Source organism: Labrus bergylta, chromosome 16 (assembly GCF_963930695.1).
Source record: "Labrus bergylta chromosome 16, fLabBer1.1, whole genome shotgun sequence".
Classification (NCBI taxonomy): Eukaryota; Metazoa; Chordata; class Actinopteri; order Labriformes; family Labridae; genus Labrus; species Labrus bergylta.
The window spans coordinates 14,736,903-14,757,358 of record NC_089210.1 but is presented as its reverse complement, the minus strand read 5'-3'; the positions used below and the strand labels follow the sequence as shown (position 1 = coordinate 14,757,358).

The following is a 20,456-nucleotide window of genomic DNA, read 5'->3' as shown; positions in this document are numbered from 1 at the left end:
TGAAACCAGCCCTATTTAGTCCCCCCTGAACTATTGAAGTCTTCTATGTTTTAAAAAACATATTTTTCCCAAAATGTTTGAAGAAGTAAGGAGGTGCAGTGACATTAATGAAAGTTAATATTTCCAAAACAAATACTTTGTTACAATTCGGTGTGTAAAACAAGGGAGGTGGACCCAAGTGCAGAAACCAAAAAATATTTAATCAAACAAAAAGGCAAACAAAAACTCACTTCAGAAAGTACAACAAAAAACACAGGGCTCAAAAACAGGGAGCCACAGAGGAGCACGAGCAAAAACAGACATACCAACGAACAACACAGACACAACATACACTGGCAACTTACAACAATGAACTGACCCGGAAGGGAAGACACACAGAGACTAAATAGACATAGGGTAACCAGAAATAGGTGAGACTAACCAGACACAGGTGAGAACAATCAGGGCAATCACACTAGGAAACACACAGAGGCAGGAATACAAGAAACAGTGAGGACAAACTAAATCATGAAACACTAAAGACTCACAGAACTCAAGAATCTAACAAAACACACTAGAACACAGAGATACACGAGGATATGAAGTTACAAAAATAACACATGAAACATTAACCTAGAAAACGCACAAGGGAAATAACACCATCAGACAAGAATGAGAACTAAAAACAACAAGAAAACCTAAACTCTGAAAATAAGAAACCAAATCATGACATACTTTTTTGATTGAGAAACAGATCCTTTGCTGTTTCAATGTTTGAGAATGAATGGCAAAGCGAGTCAGGCAACCTTCAGCACAAAAGCTTTAAGCTCAGCTGATGTCAACTTAGGTATCATGTATTTTTGTGAGATTATTATTATATTCACTTGCATTGCTCAATGATTTTGTTCCAATTTCTAGGCCCATATGTAAATTATTCTTCCTCCTATCCAGTAACATTTGCAATAGAACTTGTTGTTTCCCAAATTCTTACTTAAGTTAGATTTTTATTTTAATTTATCCTGTTTATTTTTTTTATTTATTCTGATAAATGGAATCATCATGGTAGGAAAAGAAATACCACCACAACAGCCAGATCCAATCAAAGTGAAATGAATGGGCTGCTGAGATTTTAGCTGCTGACAGTTCTGTCAAGTTTGGTCTCTGAGACGTTTAAAGATGATTTTTTTTCCGCATAATGATTTTTTAAAGTATACTGAATTAATAGTTACCATGTGAAATTAAACTATGAATGAACAGCCAAGAATTACAGGGTTACTTTGTACGCCTTACTAGATATGATTTTGAGTTTAATTTTCCCTAAACATTCATCAGCTATGCTGATTTGTACCCTTACAATGAATGTCAAGCACAGTGGGAACAGACATGGTGTGTAAAAATGCATTATGTTATAATAACACTGCATTATATAATAACTTGAGAAAATGTAATACATTTTCACTTCATTATGTAATAACACCTGAACTCTGTATTTCCCTACATTTTGATTATACTGTGGTGTATACATCCTTATGCAAATGTTATTATGTGGTGCGTAATAAGTAATAACCATCCAGAAAGAAGGTCTTCATTGAAATAAATAAAAATGATAAAAATATGCATTTAATGCATAACATATAAGCTATGGCCTGCTTTCAGTAAATGTTGAATGGAAAATGTCTTTCTATTGATACATGGAAAAGTCATTTTTACGAAAATTAAAGTGAATTTTGCCATCACCTGCCTTTGGACAACAGATGGAAATTAGCTTGTTAGCTAAATCTGGTACAAAGCATCTCTACTCTTCTGAGACTAATGTTTTTTTTGTACACTGTCCCTGATTCAAATAAACGAAGAAACAACTTTTTGTTGACTTAGAAATTCACTGCAAATTATTTTGTTGTTAGTATGCTGAAGCTGTTTGTCACTACATTACTTCAACACTCAAACAAAATTAAAGATTTTACATATTAGAGTTTTGTTGTGAAATCATTTCTGTATAGAATCTGCATAACCTTGGTTACTTAATAATGACAAGGCTGTGTGTGTGTGTGTGTGTGTGTGTGTGTGTCTCTGTGCGTATGTGTGTGTGGGTGTGTATGTGTGTGTGTGTGGGTGTGTGTGCGTGTGGGTGTGTATGTGTGTGCGTGTGTGTGTGTGTGTGTGCATGCGTGTGTTTGTGTGCGTGTGTTTGTGCGTGTGTGTGTGTGAGTGTCTGTGCGTGTGTGTGTGTGTGTGTGCGTGTGTGTGCGTGTGGGTGTGTATGTGTGTGCGTGTGTGAGTGTGTGTGCGTGTGTGCGTGTGTTTGTGCGTGTGCGTGTGTGAGTGTGTGTGTGTGTGTGTGTGTGTGTGTGTGTGTGTGCGTGTGCGTGTGCGTGTGCGTGTGCGTGTGCGTGTGCGTGTGCGTGTGCGTGCGTGTGCGTGCGTGTGCGTGTGTGTGCGTGTGCGCGTGCGCGTGCGTGTGCGTGTGTGTGTGTGTGAGTGTGTGTGCGTGTGTGTGTGAAGCGAATGATTACAGTGACACCTGATGTAGTTTTGACTCATGGAAGTTACTACTTTGCTAATCTACTAAATTTATTGTATTTTCTTATTATTATTTGAGGCAATATGATTCATACTTAAATGCATAAAATGAAAGTTTTTATAATGTATATTGTTTTTTTTTATGAATGAAGACATTCTTTCTTGTTGGTTATTACATTTTGCATCAAATTATTACATTTTCAGAAGAAAGTGCAACTTCTTTTGTATTAACCACTGCAATATATGATGTTTTACTACTGACCCATCATCTAGGGCTGAAGAATCTTTTTCTTGTAAGAAATAAATGTCTCATTGGGTATTGTAGAATTGTTTTTGCAAAGTTTTAGCTGATGGAAATCTGCTTTTTGTGTCCAGTTTGTTTGATGCCTTGAAAAAGACTAATTTCTCCTATGCAAAACACGCACTGCCTAAACAATTAGATTAACAGACACAACAGCTGCACAAACATGAACAATGCAGAGTCAAAAACACACATATTAAAAATCAAAACACAACTGAAAAATGCAGACTATCCAGTTATCACAATAAGGTCTAAAGGGACTCAAAAAGGATTTCCATTCGGATCAAACATTTTTTATGAAGAAAATAATAACAAAGTATCTACATTATGATGGTAAGTTTAAAAAAATAATCAAAATGGTATTAAGGTCATTTGAATATGACTAACAAGGTTTAGCAATTGTTGCAACCCTATGATTATATCTGCCCAAATCACAGATCTCATCATTTTTTGAAGCATTAGGTCTCCTGTAGCTGTAAGTTTCATCTTAAAGTTAAAGCAAAGATTAAGACAATTCTGGGAGATAAATATTTAAATTTTGGAGTAACAGTGCAAAACATGATGACAAAAATGTTTAAAACATCATAAAGAAAGATAGAGCATCTGAAATTAGCATTTCAGGAAACATACATGTTAACCATTTCCTATAAAGATACAATGTGCAGTGTGTTTTTTTTATTGTGAATATGTTTTAACATGATTCTATTTTTATTTGTGTTTCGTGACATTGCCGTCTCATCATCATTGTCTGGAGTCCAACAGATCAACTAATGGAAAAAACCAAGACTATTGTAAAATGGGCCATTTTGGCATCTGAAGTTCAGCTTCTGTATCACCCTAGTGGTATTGTTGGTGCCAGTATTTCTGATTCCTCATCAGCCCTAAAGGGCTCATCCTCACTAAAGAGGCTTAATGTACTGGAACTGATCTTTCTATCAGCTCAAATGCCTACCTTCTATCCTAACCCAGAACTCTCACAGCTATTCATAGATTTGGATATATGAGACAGTTGTCTTTGATATACTGTGAGATGACACAGCAGCTGTTTTCATAGAAGTTACCCCATGGGTCAAAAGTTACACGTCTGTGGGTGTTGCCAGTCCATTCAAAAATAATTCTGACTTTTATCAGGGGGTAATTTTCTGACAAAGAGGAATATTATTCATCTTATTTTTAGATGGACTTGCAATAGACTCCCGTTGTGTTTTGTCTGAATTTATGATCTTTACTATGAAAACTCTTTAAGACAAATTACAAAACATTATCTTATTCTATTTTTGTATATCCAAAGCACTGACTGTATACAGTTACACCGGGTTCACTTGGTTTCCATTAAACACATTTATTTGTTTTAATTGGATGAAGTCCCACAAATCTATTCCTCAAAACCCAAATGTGCACTAAAGTATGAAATACGGTTTATTTTGCCACTTAAAAAGTCCCCCGAATTAAAAACAAAATGTCATGACTGACTAATGCTTAATACATACTAAGGTGAGTACAACTGAATATTTGTGACATGTTTTTAATAATGTTTTGCTTTTTTTGGTTACCAATAGGCTTGATCTGCTTGAAAAAGAAGAAGAATGGGGTTTATGAAAAATATGTAGTGGTGGACTCAAATAATTGTGATTTTTTTGACCAGATGAGAACAAATAAAAACCAGCCTTATCTTTAGATACATATTTAAAGTAGTAGTCTTAGCAAGCACCCTTTGTTTTTGATTGCACTCTGAATAAAAATCTAAAAACCTTTTTACCATGTATTAGAATTTGTCATGATTATTATCCAAAAACAACACAGATTTGAATATCTCTGCTTACTTAGATTGTCATATCATGAATACCCAAAGAGAGTCATTCATCAACAAATTTTAATCACACAGAAAAGTTTTATTGATCTCTTCTAATGTTGCTTTTGACAGCAGCAACGTTAAAACAAGACCTTCCTCCTGTAAACAGCATTGGACAGCGGCGGGACGTTAACGCTGACACACACAGACACATTCTGATTAGTAGCTCTGATCTTATATATATATATATATATATATATATCTATATATATTTTACTTTGATAATAATTTATACGCGATTCTGTTGTAATGACAAGATGTACAGTAAGACAGCGACAAAAGGGACAAAGAGAGCTTGAGTTGTGGTCAGTGAGGGTTACTGGTTGGGGTAGGGTTCAGGGGTCAGAGGGGAGAGGCACATTTTGGCCCCTCAAGGAGCATTCTGGGATGCACCCTGAGGGAATGCCTGATGAGGAGGGAGAAACGTGGAGGAGTCACCACATGTAGGAGTCATCATATCTGTGAAAGAACAAAAGAAAGGACTTGTTAATCTTTTATGATAACCACTTGTATTGGTTAATTGAGGGTCACAGGACTCTCTAAACGTAAAGTATGCGCATGAGGGTATTTACCGTGATCTCTGGCCTCTGTTGTTGTCGCCGCCAAACAACAGCTCTGCAAACACATCCTCCTGACCTGAACGCTTTCCATACCTGTGACAGAGAGAAGTAGAGCACTTCTTAGACAAGCAGCACATTTATTGACAGCTAATGGATAGCTCTCCTAACTCTTACCTAATAATTTGTGACCTAAAAATTGCTAATCATATAAAATATTGCAAATGTACTTAGAGAATTGCACTTCTACTATAAAGGATTTTGGAACTCTCCTATATTTATGATAAGTATGTTGAGTACCTGTCTTTGGCAAAGCTGTGTGTGTGTGCGTGTGTGCGTGTGTGTGTGTGTGTGTGTGTGTGTGTGTGTGTGTGTGTATGAGTGTATGTACGTAAGAGAGTTTCAGGGGTATTTCTGAGTCATGATGAGTCCTACAATTCTTTTGATAAGAAATCTGTGGGCTCCAAGGGAGCTGCAAATGTAAAATCACAGAGCGGTTAACCAAAAGGTTTACTTGGTAATGAGTGTGTGAGTGTATGTGGGTCTAACAATGAAAAAGCATCAGTTTGCACAGACCCTGTGGTACAACCTGCTGTAACGCTGTTTTCCCATCAGCCACCTGTCCACCCCCTCTTATGACCCCAGCAGCCAATCTTATGCTTCGTTACACAAACAGAAGTATGTGTATGCATGTGTGTGTGTGTGTTTGTGTTTTTTCTTGCCCTGTAGGAAAGCAGTCAAGTCACTCAAATCTTCTGTCTCAGCTGGCACCCGGTGTGACACATCAGGATGTAAAATGTTTCCTCTCTGATAATGGCTCGTCTGCTGCCCTCCCTGAGTCTCTCTGACTGGTCCTGCTCTAAACATTTGTCTGACTGGCTTATTTGTGCCTATATTCATTAATGTCTCTGTTACATTATCTGTGTGGTCTAACTGCTCATGTCTTTTCATATCGTTTCCTGTCTGATTTGCTTTCTGATTTCTTCTGTTGCACTTTCCAATTTATTTTCTTTGTATATATTTATTTTTAATTTATTTCTGTTTATATTACAAAAATAACCAGTTTTTTGCATACACATTGTCCTGAGTCAAGAAGTTCAGAATCTGGTTTCCCCCAAAAGAAAAAAAACAATTCAGTCTTTGTAAAACCAAAGGGCTCAAGGTTAAGAACACACACTGTTACTCAAAATATTTTCAGAATCCTGAAAGATGCTCCTAAACACCTGAATGAAAGGAGATTTGCTCTTCATATGACATACTATATGTCAGGGCTGGTTTTTTTTTTTTTAGACAACCCAAGCAAAATGTTAGTATTTTATTTCCCATGAAACTTTTTAAATATTAAAATGTATTGTCAATATGTCAAAATCTACTGAGCCCCTCTGGTGACATTGGTGAACATTTTATAATTTGTGGCCTCGAAATGATAATCTGTGGCCTCAAATTAGTAATTCATGGCCGCAAATTTATATTTTGAGGATACAAAATATTATTTTGAGCCCACAAATTATTATACAATTTTCATCAGAACAGGTATTTGGTATGGATTCCCTAGTAAGCAGACTTGGTAACATAAAAAAGTACATTTAAATATTGTTTAACTTGCGTAATCAGTTGATTATCTCAGTGTGTCAAATTATTCTTGAAAGATACTCTTGGTGGAAGAATTCCAGACTTCCAGACAGCTATTATTTTAGGTTTTGTTAATATTGAGATATTCAAATGATGCAATGCTAAAACTACCAAATAAAGTTATAGACCAATGACCATCCATCATTTTTATCTGAGGTGTTAAACTGACAGCAATCACTTCTCATATCATTTAAATTGATAATGCAACACCATTATATACCTTTAGTAATAAAATATTTATTTATATTGTTCTTCCCACTGAAAAGCTAAATGTTTAAACTTCACATACATTGACTCTTTATTGCATTAGTATAGTTCTTTAGCCAAATATTTATGTTTAATGACCTATTTGACTTTCATGAACAGATAGCACATGAGCCAGGCTGCTGTCAATAATAAAAAAGAATGCCTTCTTTCAATGGAGATTTCTACACCTGAGAGCAGCAGGCCACCGCTCAGGCTCTGCTAACTAGATTTGGGATTCTTTCTTGGTATCATCTGTACCCATTTTATTGCTCTGATCTTGCTGATGGGAAGGCGTGGAGGGTGTGGAGAGTGGCTGGTAATCTAATCTACTCAGCTGCTGTATGCTGCCAAAGGGCTAAGGAGGCTGAAGAGGGAGAAGCGCATCGCATGCTTAGGAACAAGAATGTCATAGATCTTGGTCACTATACACTATATAAGGATCAAATAAAAATGCAAGGCAGGTTCAGCTGCTGCTAAGAGCTGAAGATTAGTTTGGGAGTTTGATCATTTTTTGGAAATCAATATGTTGTCCATTACAAATATGATTCAGTATCCTGTCCTTCTCAGGTCTGTCTGATGTGAATGAGTAAAGTTATGGATTTCTGTATTCATAACACAAACACCTCTGTCATTCCTGAAAATGTTTTTTTTTTTTTTTAATGTATTGTGTGTACATACCTCTGCCTGGTGATCAGATTGATGTAGTGTCTCAGCGCTGTGTAGTACTTGGCAAGCTCCTCAGGTGGGGCATCTTCACCAGGGTTCTCAGGTTTAGGGGGGTAGGCATCCGCCAGCGTTCCCAGACACATCAATACACACAGCACCACAGCTGCCAGCACTGTCCATGCTTTCAGCATCATGGCCATCTGCAATAGGGCCGCAAAGGGTTGGAAGTTATGAATTCCAGTCATCATTCTGTCGATCAGTTTAGATTTTTTATTTTATGGTTTTTGTTAATTTATTTAATTTGAGGTTTTTGTTGTAATTGTACTGCGCTAAAGTCTTTTGTTTGTAAGTAAACAATGATAAGAATGAAAATCAAACGTTGGAAATAAGAATCTATTAAAGAGTTTTGTCATTTATGGTATTTCTAGGTAGCTTCTTGATCTCGTTATGATTACTATTATTATCATTATTATTTTTACTAGTTGTACGGGGATACAAGTCGTAGTATAGGTATAGTTAGTCAGCGGCTTCTTTCCTGCTAAGAATGACTGAAAATTTACATTTTAGTGTTGCTCCCAAAATCTTTCATAACGATTAATGAACATCTTTGCTTGAAAGGTTGCGCTCTAAAAATGTCAGATATTGCTTCAAGATTTTTTTTATGTATTTAAATAAATTATGTTTATTAAAATTTGCATGATAATTAACATTTTAATCAATCTTTTCAAGAAGTTAACACATCTAGCAGAAACAAATGAGTTATTTTTTCTCTTGTTTTACCAATAACTGTAACATTGGAATGTAAGCACTTCTTATAAGGACACCAAAAATACAAGTTTCTCAAATGTGATGTATGTGCCTACACTGCATGTGGTAAACGAAAGTGTGAAAGAATTCTAGTCCACCAGAAAGCCACATCAGGTGTTTCCAAGTGCAGGTTAAGAACTACAGTATTGCTCATTGTGAAACAAAATATCTTCTTTCTCATGTTTTCTCTGCCAAACCACAAGCTGTATTGAAATATTTGTTTGTGCATGAGTTGGGTCGTGAAATGAATACATAAGCAAATATCCTGTTTAAAAACTCAATTTAAAATCCTGAGCAATATATATATTTTTAAATATCAGAAAGTATGTTTAAAGTTATGACGAGTACCAGGCCTTATTAACTGTTTGGCTGCTCTTGTGCTTAAATGCGCTTTTATCTTTTTTAACAAATACTTCTCATTGTACTTTGGGCTAAACAGCTTTGTAGGATCCTCACCGTTTCCCAAAAGCTGTATGAAGTATTCTGGTTATATATCGATTTAAAAAACTACGCGCCGCTGTCCATGGTGCTGGATAGATTCCTTGCAATCCCCTATAGAAGATTATATTAGTTTAGCTTAAACCTATTTGAGATATCTTTGAACTGATTTAATGATGGCGTTTTAAAATAAAGCCAGGACAAACATTGGTGCAGATGATAAGGACTGTCTAATAAGTAGGCTATGCTACCTTATATTACGATGTGGAGCTTTAATTTCAAGTTTAAAATGCATGCTATGAATAAAATGCACATCTCAACAGTTCAAGAGGAATATTTTGAAAAAAAGTAATTATACTTAACCAATCCAACTTTGGATTGGAAAGATGCGATGAAATAAAAGGACATCTTGCATTTTCTTTTGTTTGCAAAAGTTGAAGAAAAAAAAATGGCTAAACCAAAAATGATACACAGGAAGGCTTTTACTTAAATATATTTTTTTTTTAACCAACAACGTTGAAACTTTTCTCTGCAAAAAAAAAAAATCATCGAGTGTGCAAGCACAATTAACTTCCTTTAAAGATTTCCAGTTTATCAGTGCTAAGTGAGTCATTACAAACATTGTTCGAATTCCATGAATGCGCCTTCATGTTAAAATAATTGTTTCTATGTAGATGTAAAGAGTGAGCGCTACAAAGACTTACTTGTAGATTTTGGAGGTTGAAAGTTGAAGTCGGAGCCACAGGTGGTTTTGCACAGCAGCAGAGGACTGTTTGTTGTCTTCTCTCCTCTTTTATCTGGTTGTACTCTGCAGGTCGCTTAGTTTGGTTGGTTTCAAACTCCGACTGAGGTGATTCTTTTTTTATAGCTCACCATAGCGTGGGGGGGAGGGAGGGGTCACACCACACCGTACTGCTATTGTGCGCGCGCATGTACGCGTGTAGATGGCTGCAGAGGCCAAATGCGTCAGATGGTGATGATGATCGAGACATTACTAACGCGACGGTCACGCTGTCAGTCCTGTGTTTTTGATAGAGTTGACAGATGACATTTTGTTCCATGACACCCAGGAGCTTCCTCGCTGGAAGAAAAAAAGATGGAACTGATTTCCATCTGTTTCCTCAACAAAGCCTTTAATCAAACTTGGTTCAGACCAAACTTGCTAGAATATCCGGACAGACTAGAAATGACTAGTCTCTCTCTATATATTTATATTATAGACCTGTACCAAGATGCCTGATATTTTACATTACCGACTGCAATAATCTAATAAAGGACGTGAATAAAAACCTAATAACACACATTTTCAGTATACTCAAAGGTTTTTCCTAATGAGAGTGAGGTATCACATATCTGCAAAATATAACTTAGCCTATATGAAGGATATTAATAACAACCAACCTGTCATAACTCAACTTTCATATTCAATGAATTCTCTTTCTCTAATTACTATTCACCAAAAGCTTTACACTATTAAAGCAAACACATGATCCATAACACAAAACACTTTGCGTATTAATATGGCAAAAATTATGTTATGTGCGGAAAAATGATAAGGTTTCAGTTTCAGCTGCAAATCAAACAAAAACTAATCAGATAAATCAAATTTTACTCTAAAACATATTTGAAAGAACAATATGAATTTAAAGAGGAGACGATTTGCTCACTGTGATGGATGCTGTGTTTTAATGGGGGCTGCCTTGGAGGTTAGAAATTATTCTTCAGTTATTTGTTTTTGTTTTTTTTTACAGGGGATGGACAAATTCTGTTTGTTTTAGTTGTCAAATGGCTCTAATATTGAAACTTAAGCATGCTTCAAAGCAAGCAAGATAAGAGTGAAACTGATAACTCCTAAACTAGTAATGTAATTAAACTTCTATACAAAAAAGTACATTTTGTATCATTCTTCTCCCCTAAGTTCTGAGAATAATACAAACACATACCCAAATAAAAGTAGTTTTACCTAACTCTTAAAAATGTAGAATATAATTCTCCTCATCCTCTCATTGGTTTTCAAATAAATACTTTTATTTCCCTATTTTCTTCCCCAAACAATCGTCCATTCATGCAGCATTTATGCCCCTTTTATTGTTTCACTACCCCTTTTTCAGACAAAGAAAGGCCATAAGCGCAGTACAAAATGGTCTTAAAAGCACAGAAGTCAACTGCCTAATGTGTGTGCGTGTGTCTGTATGTGTGTGTGCATGGGTACAGCGCAAGTGTGTGTTTGATGAAACGAAATCAGCACTGAAAAAGATAGAAACATTTGATGTCAATGTTTTTAAGAGGAAGAGATCCAAATCACACTGAACCGAAAAAATTGCAATGATTTGGAAAATTAAATTGAGATGTAAACATGCAAAGGCACATACAGACACCATGAAATGTATTGGCGATAATAGCCCATTTACTGGAGTGCAATAGATCACATGCTGGTCCTGCTGATCAAACTGAATGGACCTTTTCCTTAATTTGATATTGATTTGACTACCTTATCATATGTTTGCTGCAGCTGTATAGGGCAAGTGTTAAGGTAGCCAGTCAGTTCTCATTACTGTGGAAACAATCAATGGTTTTATATTAACTATAGATCACATGACTTTTTATGAAAAAGGTCATTCGTAATAATGCGTATCATGAAAAACCTCATGTATGTCATCATGTATGTTTTAGTATCTGAAGGTCCACAACTCCTTTGGTTCACGCTCAGCTGTAACCACATGTAGAAGCTCGAGCAGAGAGCAGGGTGGGGTGGTAGAGGATTTAAGAAATGCTGGTGTTGAAAACACAGCTGAAGTCCTTCAAACGTCCCAAGTGAGCCAAGGTGCTACAGGAAGTAATGCAGCATCAGGTGGGAAACAGCAAGGGATCCCTGGGCCTGCCTTTTAAAGGATTGAATGACCACATAATACAATCTATCTCCTTTTTCCTTTCTGACACAGAAACGCCATGAGCAGTGGTGATTCTAGAGTCTACTGGGGCTTAAGGGCAAAACCTAATTGGGGGCCCTACAACCCGCATTTGTCACTATCATGTCTGCCATCGTCCAAACGCTTCCCCCTCTCCCACTTTTTTCCTGTTTCTGATTTCTCTCCTATAGATGATTATTCATCTTAATTTTTCTTGGTTGACTTTGATTGACAAACTTCCGTTTTCACAGCAACAAGGCACGCAACGCTGAGCAATGAGAGTGAGTGCTGTGCTGATGAGGCACCCTCAGGGGGCCCCTACTGGTCTGGGGCCCCAAGCCATTATTGCCTGTCTTGCCTGTTGACAAGCAGCGGTTCTGGTCATGTGGAGTCATAAAGGCACTGGATTAGCGTTAGGCATTGCTATGCTTGGATTGGAATGGTAAAATCTTGCATTTTAAAATGATGCAAATGTGTTTCTGCCCATACTGCACTTAAGTAGCCAACAGCAATGATGTGCACATTTGTGTCCAGTCTGCCCATTGTCAATTGTAATGCCTCCAAAAATGTATTATGCAGGGACTTGTGTGTGATTATGTGATAAAAAAAAGAAACTTCAGTTCAAGAGTCAACTGTTGAAAGTCATGGTAGTAGTGAGGTGTAGGTGTGTCCCTCAGCAAATGATGAGGCAGAGTGCAGTCTTAGAAGATCTGGAGGCAAATTTAAGGTGACAGTTCTCTCTTATATTCAGTCTTCTCGCTCTATTTTTCTCAGACTCCCCTGGGCTGTCTGCTCGTCTTTTGTTGCAGCACCTGTTGCAGGTCCTAAGGCCACAGATGCATCCACACATAACCCCCCCTCCCCCCAATCACACACATAAAAGCACCCACACATGTACACATGTAAAATGATTTTAGAACATCACAGACTGACAGTTTTTTCCTCTTCAAAGGATAGCCTTTACTTTTTGGAATTTGTACATTTGAATTTGAGCTAAATAATCTTATACCTTCTAAAAGATGTGGCTGTATGAGCTGCTGCAGGGATAGGAAGTACATAGGCTTTGTAAAGAAGTAGGGAGAGTATGCTTCCAAACCTTAAAAGGTGAACACATGAAAAAAAAAAAAAAAAATTACGAGTTTCTTAGAATAACTTGAACATGCATTTTTATCCCATTTAACAGTTTTTTTGGTTGTTGTATTTGCAAGAGTGCATATAGTGTTGATCAAGGATCATCGTTGCCATTATTTGTTGATCCAACTCATCAACAGGTGACTAGTTGAGAGCTCTGGTCATCTTTTCACATGATTATTCAAGACATATAGCTTCAGATCTGAGAATAATCTCATCTAAGAATCATTCCTTGCTTGAAAATTCGGTTTTAACAGCCAATAAATATATTAGACAGGTTTCCAAAAACAAACTAACAAAAAACATTTACTCTAAGTGTCTCTAGGGAACGTCATCCAGGACTTAGTCCAGTGGCAGGAGGCTTCAAACTCTGTTTAGTGAATACGCATCAACTAGTCAGAGCCTTATTCGCTGCAATTTGCCGTCACAAAGAAGCAACCATTTATCATTATTTCAAGATACTTTGAAAAAAGAGCAGGTTTTGAAATTTCTCTTTGTAATGCTATTTACAGATACCTAACTTTAATCCGCTTATCCAAGGTCTGTTTGAGATAGCAGCAGGCGAAGTAAGTTAACCCAGACTTTCCTCTCCACAGCAACATTATCCAGCTCCTCCTGGAGGATTCTAAGCGTTTCCAGGCCAGAATGGATATACATAGTAATCCCTCCAACGAACTCTGGGTCTAACATTGGGGTCTCCTCCCTGTTGGGTGTGAAAAGAAAACCTCCAAAGTGAGGCGTCCAGGAGGTATCATTATATTCCTGTTCTTGTAAAATGTACATTTTGTTGTTACTTCATTTCTCAAAAGATATCCTAACACAATAAATGCATTACTCTTTCTAATGGGTATTTATCATTAGAGATAATAGAGTTTGGGATCTGCAAAATGACTGCTCAGGGCCGCTCTAGTCTGATTTGTTATTGTGTTTTCTGATTTGTTGTTGTGTTTTTTCACTTCAGGGCCACCATAATGCCTAATGAGTCCGGTTTCAGTTCAGTTAATACATTTTTGAAATCCTTTTGGTTACAATGTAAGCGTGAATTGGAGAAAACGCTTGGCTGAGTAGTGTAAAAGAAATGTTAAAAAGACAACATTTTCTCAAATAACATTTGAAGTTATAGCTAAAGACATATAGGATCTTAAAAGAAGCTATAAATGAAGTGTAAAAATGTTTGAGATCTTAGAAGAACATGATTGAAATGAAAGATGATTTGATCTTGAAATATGTTTAATAAGATAAAAACCAAGCTTCTTGATATCTTATAATATGTTTACAGATATAAAGTAATACAAAAAAAATGCTTTTTAGGTGTGTTGAAGCCCTGTTTTTGTTGGGGGAGGTTGGCTTTTGTGTTTTTTTTGGACTTTCAGGTGAGGATTACTTTTCCAGATTTTGAAAACCCCTTACCTACATCATGAAATGTGACCTGTTGGATAGCTGCAACATGTTCTAGCTGTGAATGTAATCATATGTATAAATGAGGGGGAAAAATAAACATTCCTTAAAGAGCACGCCAGTGTATGTACACGTGTACTGAGTGTCTGTGTTTGATTGTATCAGCAGCAGCCTTTTAAAGGTGAAAGTCACCGAAGGCGGGAAGGAAGAGTGGCAGGAAACATTTACCAAGCCCTGATAAAACACACAGTTTTTTTGCTGTCTAATCACGTCACTCAGGATTGAATTATACACACCTGCACACACTCAGACACTCTTACGCAGACCCTTGCACATCTCTTACATAGATCAAACACAGAAGGTACTATAAATAGAGGTACATCAACAGTTATGTTAGCACATGTATAAACTTAAACAAACACATGCTAACAAACAGAAAAGCTTTTAAAGCCCATCTCCCATCTTGTGTTTATTTAAGTCTATGATTCTTCTATCTGTATCTCCGCTCTGTCAGGACAGGATGACAGCTAGCTTCACTGATAACAAGCCGTATCAGCCCGATGAAACAACACATCAGTCTAATGGAGCCCGCTGGAGTGTGTTTATTATATATTTTCATATGCATGTGATTGCCTTTTGTGAGCTTCTGTCTTACACCGACTTCTTTTCTGTGCATGTCTCTGTTCCTATAGCATTTATTCTTACCCATAATAAGTCAGAGAAAAAGCCAAAACCCCTTAATAAGATTTCAGTCCACATAATATCATGGCTTAAATAAATCATCTCAAATTTCATAGCCATGTTATTACACTTTTTATTTTCCTTTTCACTAATGAAATTATTTCCCACTGCTAACAACATTAGCATTTCCTTTTTATTAACGGTGTATTGTTTTTTTTTAGTCTCTCATAGCTTTTAATATCAGCCCTTCTAGAATAATATGAAACACATCCTATGAAAAAAAGTACTAAATAAAAACAAAGTCAGTTCTTAAGAAATAAATCTTAATGTTTTTCTTCAACTTTAAGGTATACACAAATCAAATGTAAGTTTGTCGGTTTCCATTACACAGTTCTTGAGGGTTTATATCGTACACAATTGGTTTGTATGTGGAGCTCTTTTCAACCTAATGGTTAGAAGGTTGCACACTGTGTTTTTGATGATTTTTTTTTTTTTTGCCATTTTCCATGCAATAATAAAACAGCTGCTCAATCTAGTTGACGTGATGTAAGGTATTTTTAAGAAACTTTTTAGACATAGGTATAATTGTAAGTGGACCTGTGCACATGTTAAAGATGACTAGCCTTTAAAATGGGACAAATAATAAAGCAGATGAAATTTGCTGCAGTTCACAGGATCAGTCTGTAAAAATGTAATAAATAAACACAGTGTTGGGGCGCTGGTGGCATGGTGGTTGGTGCGCGCGCCCCATGTGTGGAGGTTGTGGTCTTCGGGGCGGGCGGCCCCGGTTCAGGTCAGGCCTGTGGCTCCTTTCCTGCATGTTGTTCCCTGCTCTCTCTCCCTGGTTTCAGGCTTCATCCACTGTCCTATCCCTCCATTAAAAAAAAGGGCATGGGGGGCCAAAAAATAAATCTTTTAAAAATAAAAAAATAAAAAACCTATAGAAGTTTTCTGCTCTCAAATATTCCCCAGAAATAACACTAATATAAACACTATAAAATAGAATAACATACATCTGTCCTTGTCCAATAAAGAAATTGATACTGGATAATTGATTTGTATTTGTACATTTTGAATTTTATTTATTGAATGTACTGAATTATGAAAGTGCATAAATCCACATATCTATGTGTAAAAAAGCATCTATGTAAATATGCCAAAATTAGCCCAAAAATTTTATTACTTTAAAAGTTTTATTCCTTCTGTGTTGACTGAGCCCACTTTAAAGGTAAAGTCAGTAGATGGGTTTGTTGCAACTTTTCAACAAAACAATCAAATTGAGCCCAAACTAGAGCCCACCCTAGTACCATTATCCTCACCTCCATTAAATGGCCTGCCAAACCTTCAAAAAGGAAGGCTCTGTACCTCAACAAAGAAACTCAGCTGTATAACCCTGTATATGTCATGGTGTCTGATATTGTTTTACAAAGAGATAACTCAAGTACTGCAACACTCATGCCCACCACTAGAAATGTTTTTACCGAAACAGTAGTAAAAAGCTCCATCCATGAGAAGCATTATGGACTACTAATTTTGCATGGCAGTGAAAAGCATTGCATTAGGATTGTTTATGCAGGGTTTGCTTTTCAGGAACTTTGAGGGTTTTTCTTTTTCTCGCTCTGCCATGTGTCAAGCTGGGTTTCCTTTATCTTTGCTCCCTGTAATGTTCTCAAAGTCCTCCAGTGTCCATCCACAGCACATACTACAAACAATGTCACAGCTGGAGATGGACATTAGGTTTTCTTTTGTTCCATTTTTTTCTTTCTCCCAGTGCTAATGGATTGAAAAGCCTCACTATCCACACATACTCTGTTTACACAGTCAGAAGGAGAATAAAATATGTTGCTTGTGGTGTTTTGAGAAGCACACTTAGGCCTACTGTAAAATTTCAGTAAAAAAGCCTCAATCCTCACAGTTCTTTCTGTAAAATACAGTTTTTATTGTGTTTCATACAGTTAAACATCTTTTAAATGTCAAAACAATGAATGTATCTGATCCAAAAATGAACAAATATAACTTTTTAAGTTATTAGACTATTATTACATGTATGTCTCCAATCTACAGGATTATTACATCACAGATGCTGTTGTGTGTATAATTGGTTGATGTGGTTCATATTTATCCCAAAGCAATTAAGGAATAAATGAATAAAGATTTAAAAGGATAAACACATCAGCAGATACCTTCTGATGTTAGTCGATGAACACCTAGAATGCATCTTTTATTTTTAGAAAGTGTTAGCAAGGCAGATGATAATAATGTTGATTTGACTATTTTATTAATATAGATGGATTAATGATGGATAGATAGATTTTCTACTCATGTGGCGCAAGCAATAGTACAGTAACTATGATGATGAGTCACAAAAGCTGACAAAAGCCCTTTTAGCAAGGTCAACCAAATGGGAATCAAATATATTTCCCTGTATTGTGTAAGATTTCTCACATTTCTCACAAACTGCAGTATAGAATCAGCATTTAATCAGGACAGTGTGTGGAAATGTAAATCATGAGGAATTAAATCTGTCCGAAATAGAGTTAATATTAAACGTTTGCCTGATGAATGGATTGGGGGACAGAATTAGGCCGTGATTTGTTGTTTCAAAGTGAGCATGCCTCACAATCTTTCCTCACAAAGTAAGCTGAACCAATCTTTATTTAGGTCATCAATCTGATTTCGACAGTAGCTGTGCAGCACACAGACAGATGTGAGTTAGAGTGATGACTTATTTTTGTTTGTTTTATTGTGATACCTGCGGAGAGAGGAAAAAAACCCCACAAAATTAAGGCTGCAGGATAAATCGCTCTCCGCTGCACACACTGATGCTGTTGTGACGTTAAAGCATTAGTCTAGTGGGGTGCCGTTACAGGCAGTGTCGTGGTATTAAAACCAAACAGCCCAGAGCTACATAGTGTTCCGCCATCCCCCTCCCTCATGTTTACTTAAACTGTTTTTTGGCCAAAAATAATAAATCAAAGCAAAATCTTGTTGTTGTTCTGAGAATGGTGAAGATTTTGAATGGGACATTAAACATGATTTTTTTTTTTTTTAAATAAGAGTATAAAATGTTTTTACCTGAGATTAAATAAGTTTGTCTGATTACTGCTTCAAATTATTATAAATCAAGTCTAGGAAATCCAATTACTGGCTAACAATTATAGATACATATTGAGTAGGATTTCTGACCACATTCTAAAGTTAAAAACCAACAGCTGATGTGCCTGTTTTTCATTCTTACTATTTTTTTGTGTTGCTGACATGACTGTAAGAAAAGAGTGTTATTTTCACATTTTGTGAGGAATCAACCAAAGAAATGTTCAGACTGGAGAGCTCACAATTAGATTATTGAGATGAGAGTTGTGCCTTTTTAGAGCCGTACAGCTGCCGGTCTAAACAGAATTCTGCCTTGAGAATGTCTGTAACCACGAGAAACAGAGTTTACTACATCATTGAGCTGAAGAATCCATCATCATTATGACACATTACTGTTGTCATTGAAAATGTACAACGCTTGCCAGCAAAGTGTTTCTGTGTGTGCGTGCGTTGATGATGGTGTTCAGGGGAAGGCAAATCATCATGCACATGCAAGGGAATTGTCATCTTCTAAACCTTTACACATACATACACATGAACACAAGATACACACTTCTATAACTTAGCAGCACAGAGATCTTACACACCGCCAAAACACCGGTACACAAATAACATAACATGCACAGTCACAATCACATACTCCCACAAACACTGAACCCCTGTAGAGCTTGTGAAGACACAGGATTCTTAGAGGACTGTTATGAAAATGAATGTGGAGAGATGCATTAAGATACACAAAGAGAGGAAGACAGAACAAAAGAAAACTTTAATTCTAATACAATTTGTGTGACCATCATATAAAGAGAGAAGCTTTTTAAATCAAGAGTACTATGTGTAAAAAACTATCTTGTGGAGTTGATGATTGACCTTCTCTTGATTTAAAGATACTTACATTTGTGTATATTGGTACACCCTGTATTCATTCAAAACATTCCCAGAAAAAACAGAAAAACATCAGCTGATAATGCCTTTGCTTTGAGAGTTTGGAGAGAGAAAGAGCTTGCAGTAAAGAGATGAGGGTAAAAGTTCAGGGTTGAAGGGATGAGGTGATGACAGTAAGGGTTGTGGGATGAAGGGTTTGTGGCATATGCAAGCGTTTGGGAAAAATTTATATTAGGTGTATAGCCTTTGCATGTGACTAAAAGAAGCCAGACAACGCCACCTCGGCATACTTAGCTTAGACAGTACCACTATAGGGCACTCAGATTCTTAATAATAGGATGCAGAAGATGTGGTTCTAGTTTTAATAAGTAAAAAACATTGTTACTGTATTTTACATTGAAAATAATTGTAAAAAGAACACCCGGTCCCAGTCACACAGGGACAAAAGAGGGGATCTTATCGGGGTCTGAGGTGTACCAGTGGTGAGATGAGTTGAAGAGGGGTGAGAGGAATCCCAGGAGAAAAAAAAAACCCTATAAGGCTTAAAATATAGTTCTAAATGACAGGCACACACACATGCACGCTATGGTGGATTGAGTAAAATGGTACTTATATTGAGAATGAAAACTAGAAGGTGCAAGAATTGTAGTGAGGTGGCTACATACCGGTCAGGCCGTCAGGGAGAGGAGAGCTTCATGCTCAAACAACACATCAACCACTAACATACCTGCACTGGTGGCAACGGGAGTAAGGAAATGGGCAAGTGATGAAAAAAGAGACAAATTGAGGTGAACATCAAACACGTTTACAATTAGGTCTACATGACTGCTCAAGGAACTTTATTACATGCCAACTGCTATGAGTCCAGTTATATGAGCGAGGGGTTCATACTGTATGTTAGGAAGGCATGGAATTGTAAAACCTATGAATGAAAACGTCCTCGTCTTTGCCAGTGCTTCCCATTATTACAACAGAAAAATGTACATTTCCAAATCACCAAACAAAAAACAAAACAATTAGAATAATTCAAAGAATACTCAATCCAGGCCTTAATATAATTCAGAATAAGAAAGAGAATGATTTATTTTTTTGTCATTTTGATTACGGTAACTAGGGTCTTTAAAGCATTCTCTGTGCTTCCAGCCTTACTTTTCCCTTGTCTTTTTCCTCTGTATTGAAACCCTAAGGGCAGGACTCATAAAACATTAAACAGCTGCACTAGCTTGCCAATAAATAAAAGTGTCCCTGGAACCTTTTAAAGTTACTTAGCCACCTGAGGCTTGTTCAACGTAATGCTACATGTTCACCACATTCACCCTGTGGCCATTGTTACTTTTTAAAACAATATCAGAGTAGGAAACCCA

At 36.6% G+C, this 20,456-nt stretch overlaps 1 protein-coding gene across 1 annotated transcript; it reads right to left on the bottom strand.

The window, feature by feature from the left end:
- Positions 1–4,671: 4,671 nt before the first annotated feature.
- On the bottom strand, positions 4,672–9,857 carry pyya (peptide YYa). The gene is made up of 4 exons (XM_020649601.3): positions 9,703–9,857; positions 7,766–7,953; positions 5,225–5,305; positions 4,672–5,111 (listed from the first exon to the last, which is right to left on the bottom strand). The coding sequence occupies exons 2-4, from the start codon at positions 7,951–7,953 to the stop codon at positions 5,087–5,089; spliced, it is 294 nt and encodes a 97-aa protein (XP_020505257.1). The 5' UTR covers positions 9,703–9,857; the 3' UTR covers positions 4,672–5,086.
- Positions 9,858–20,456: the final 10,599 nt, after the last annotated feature.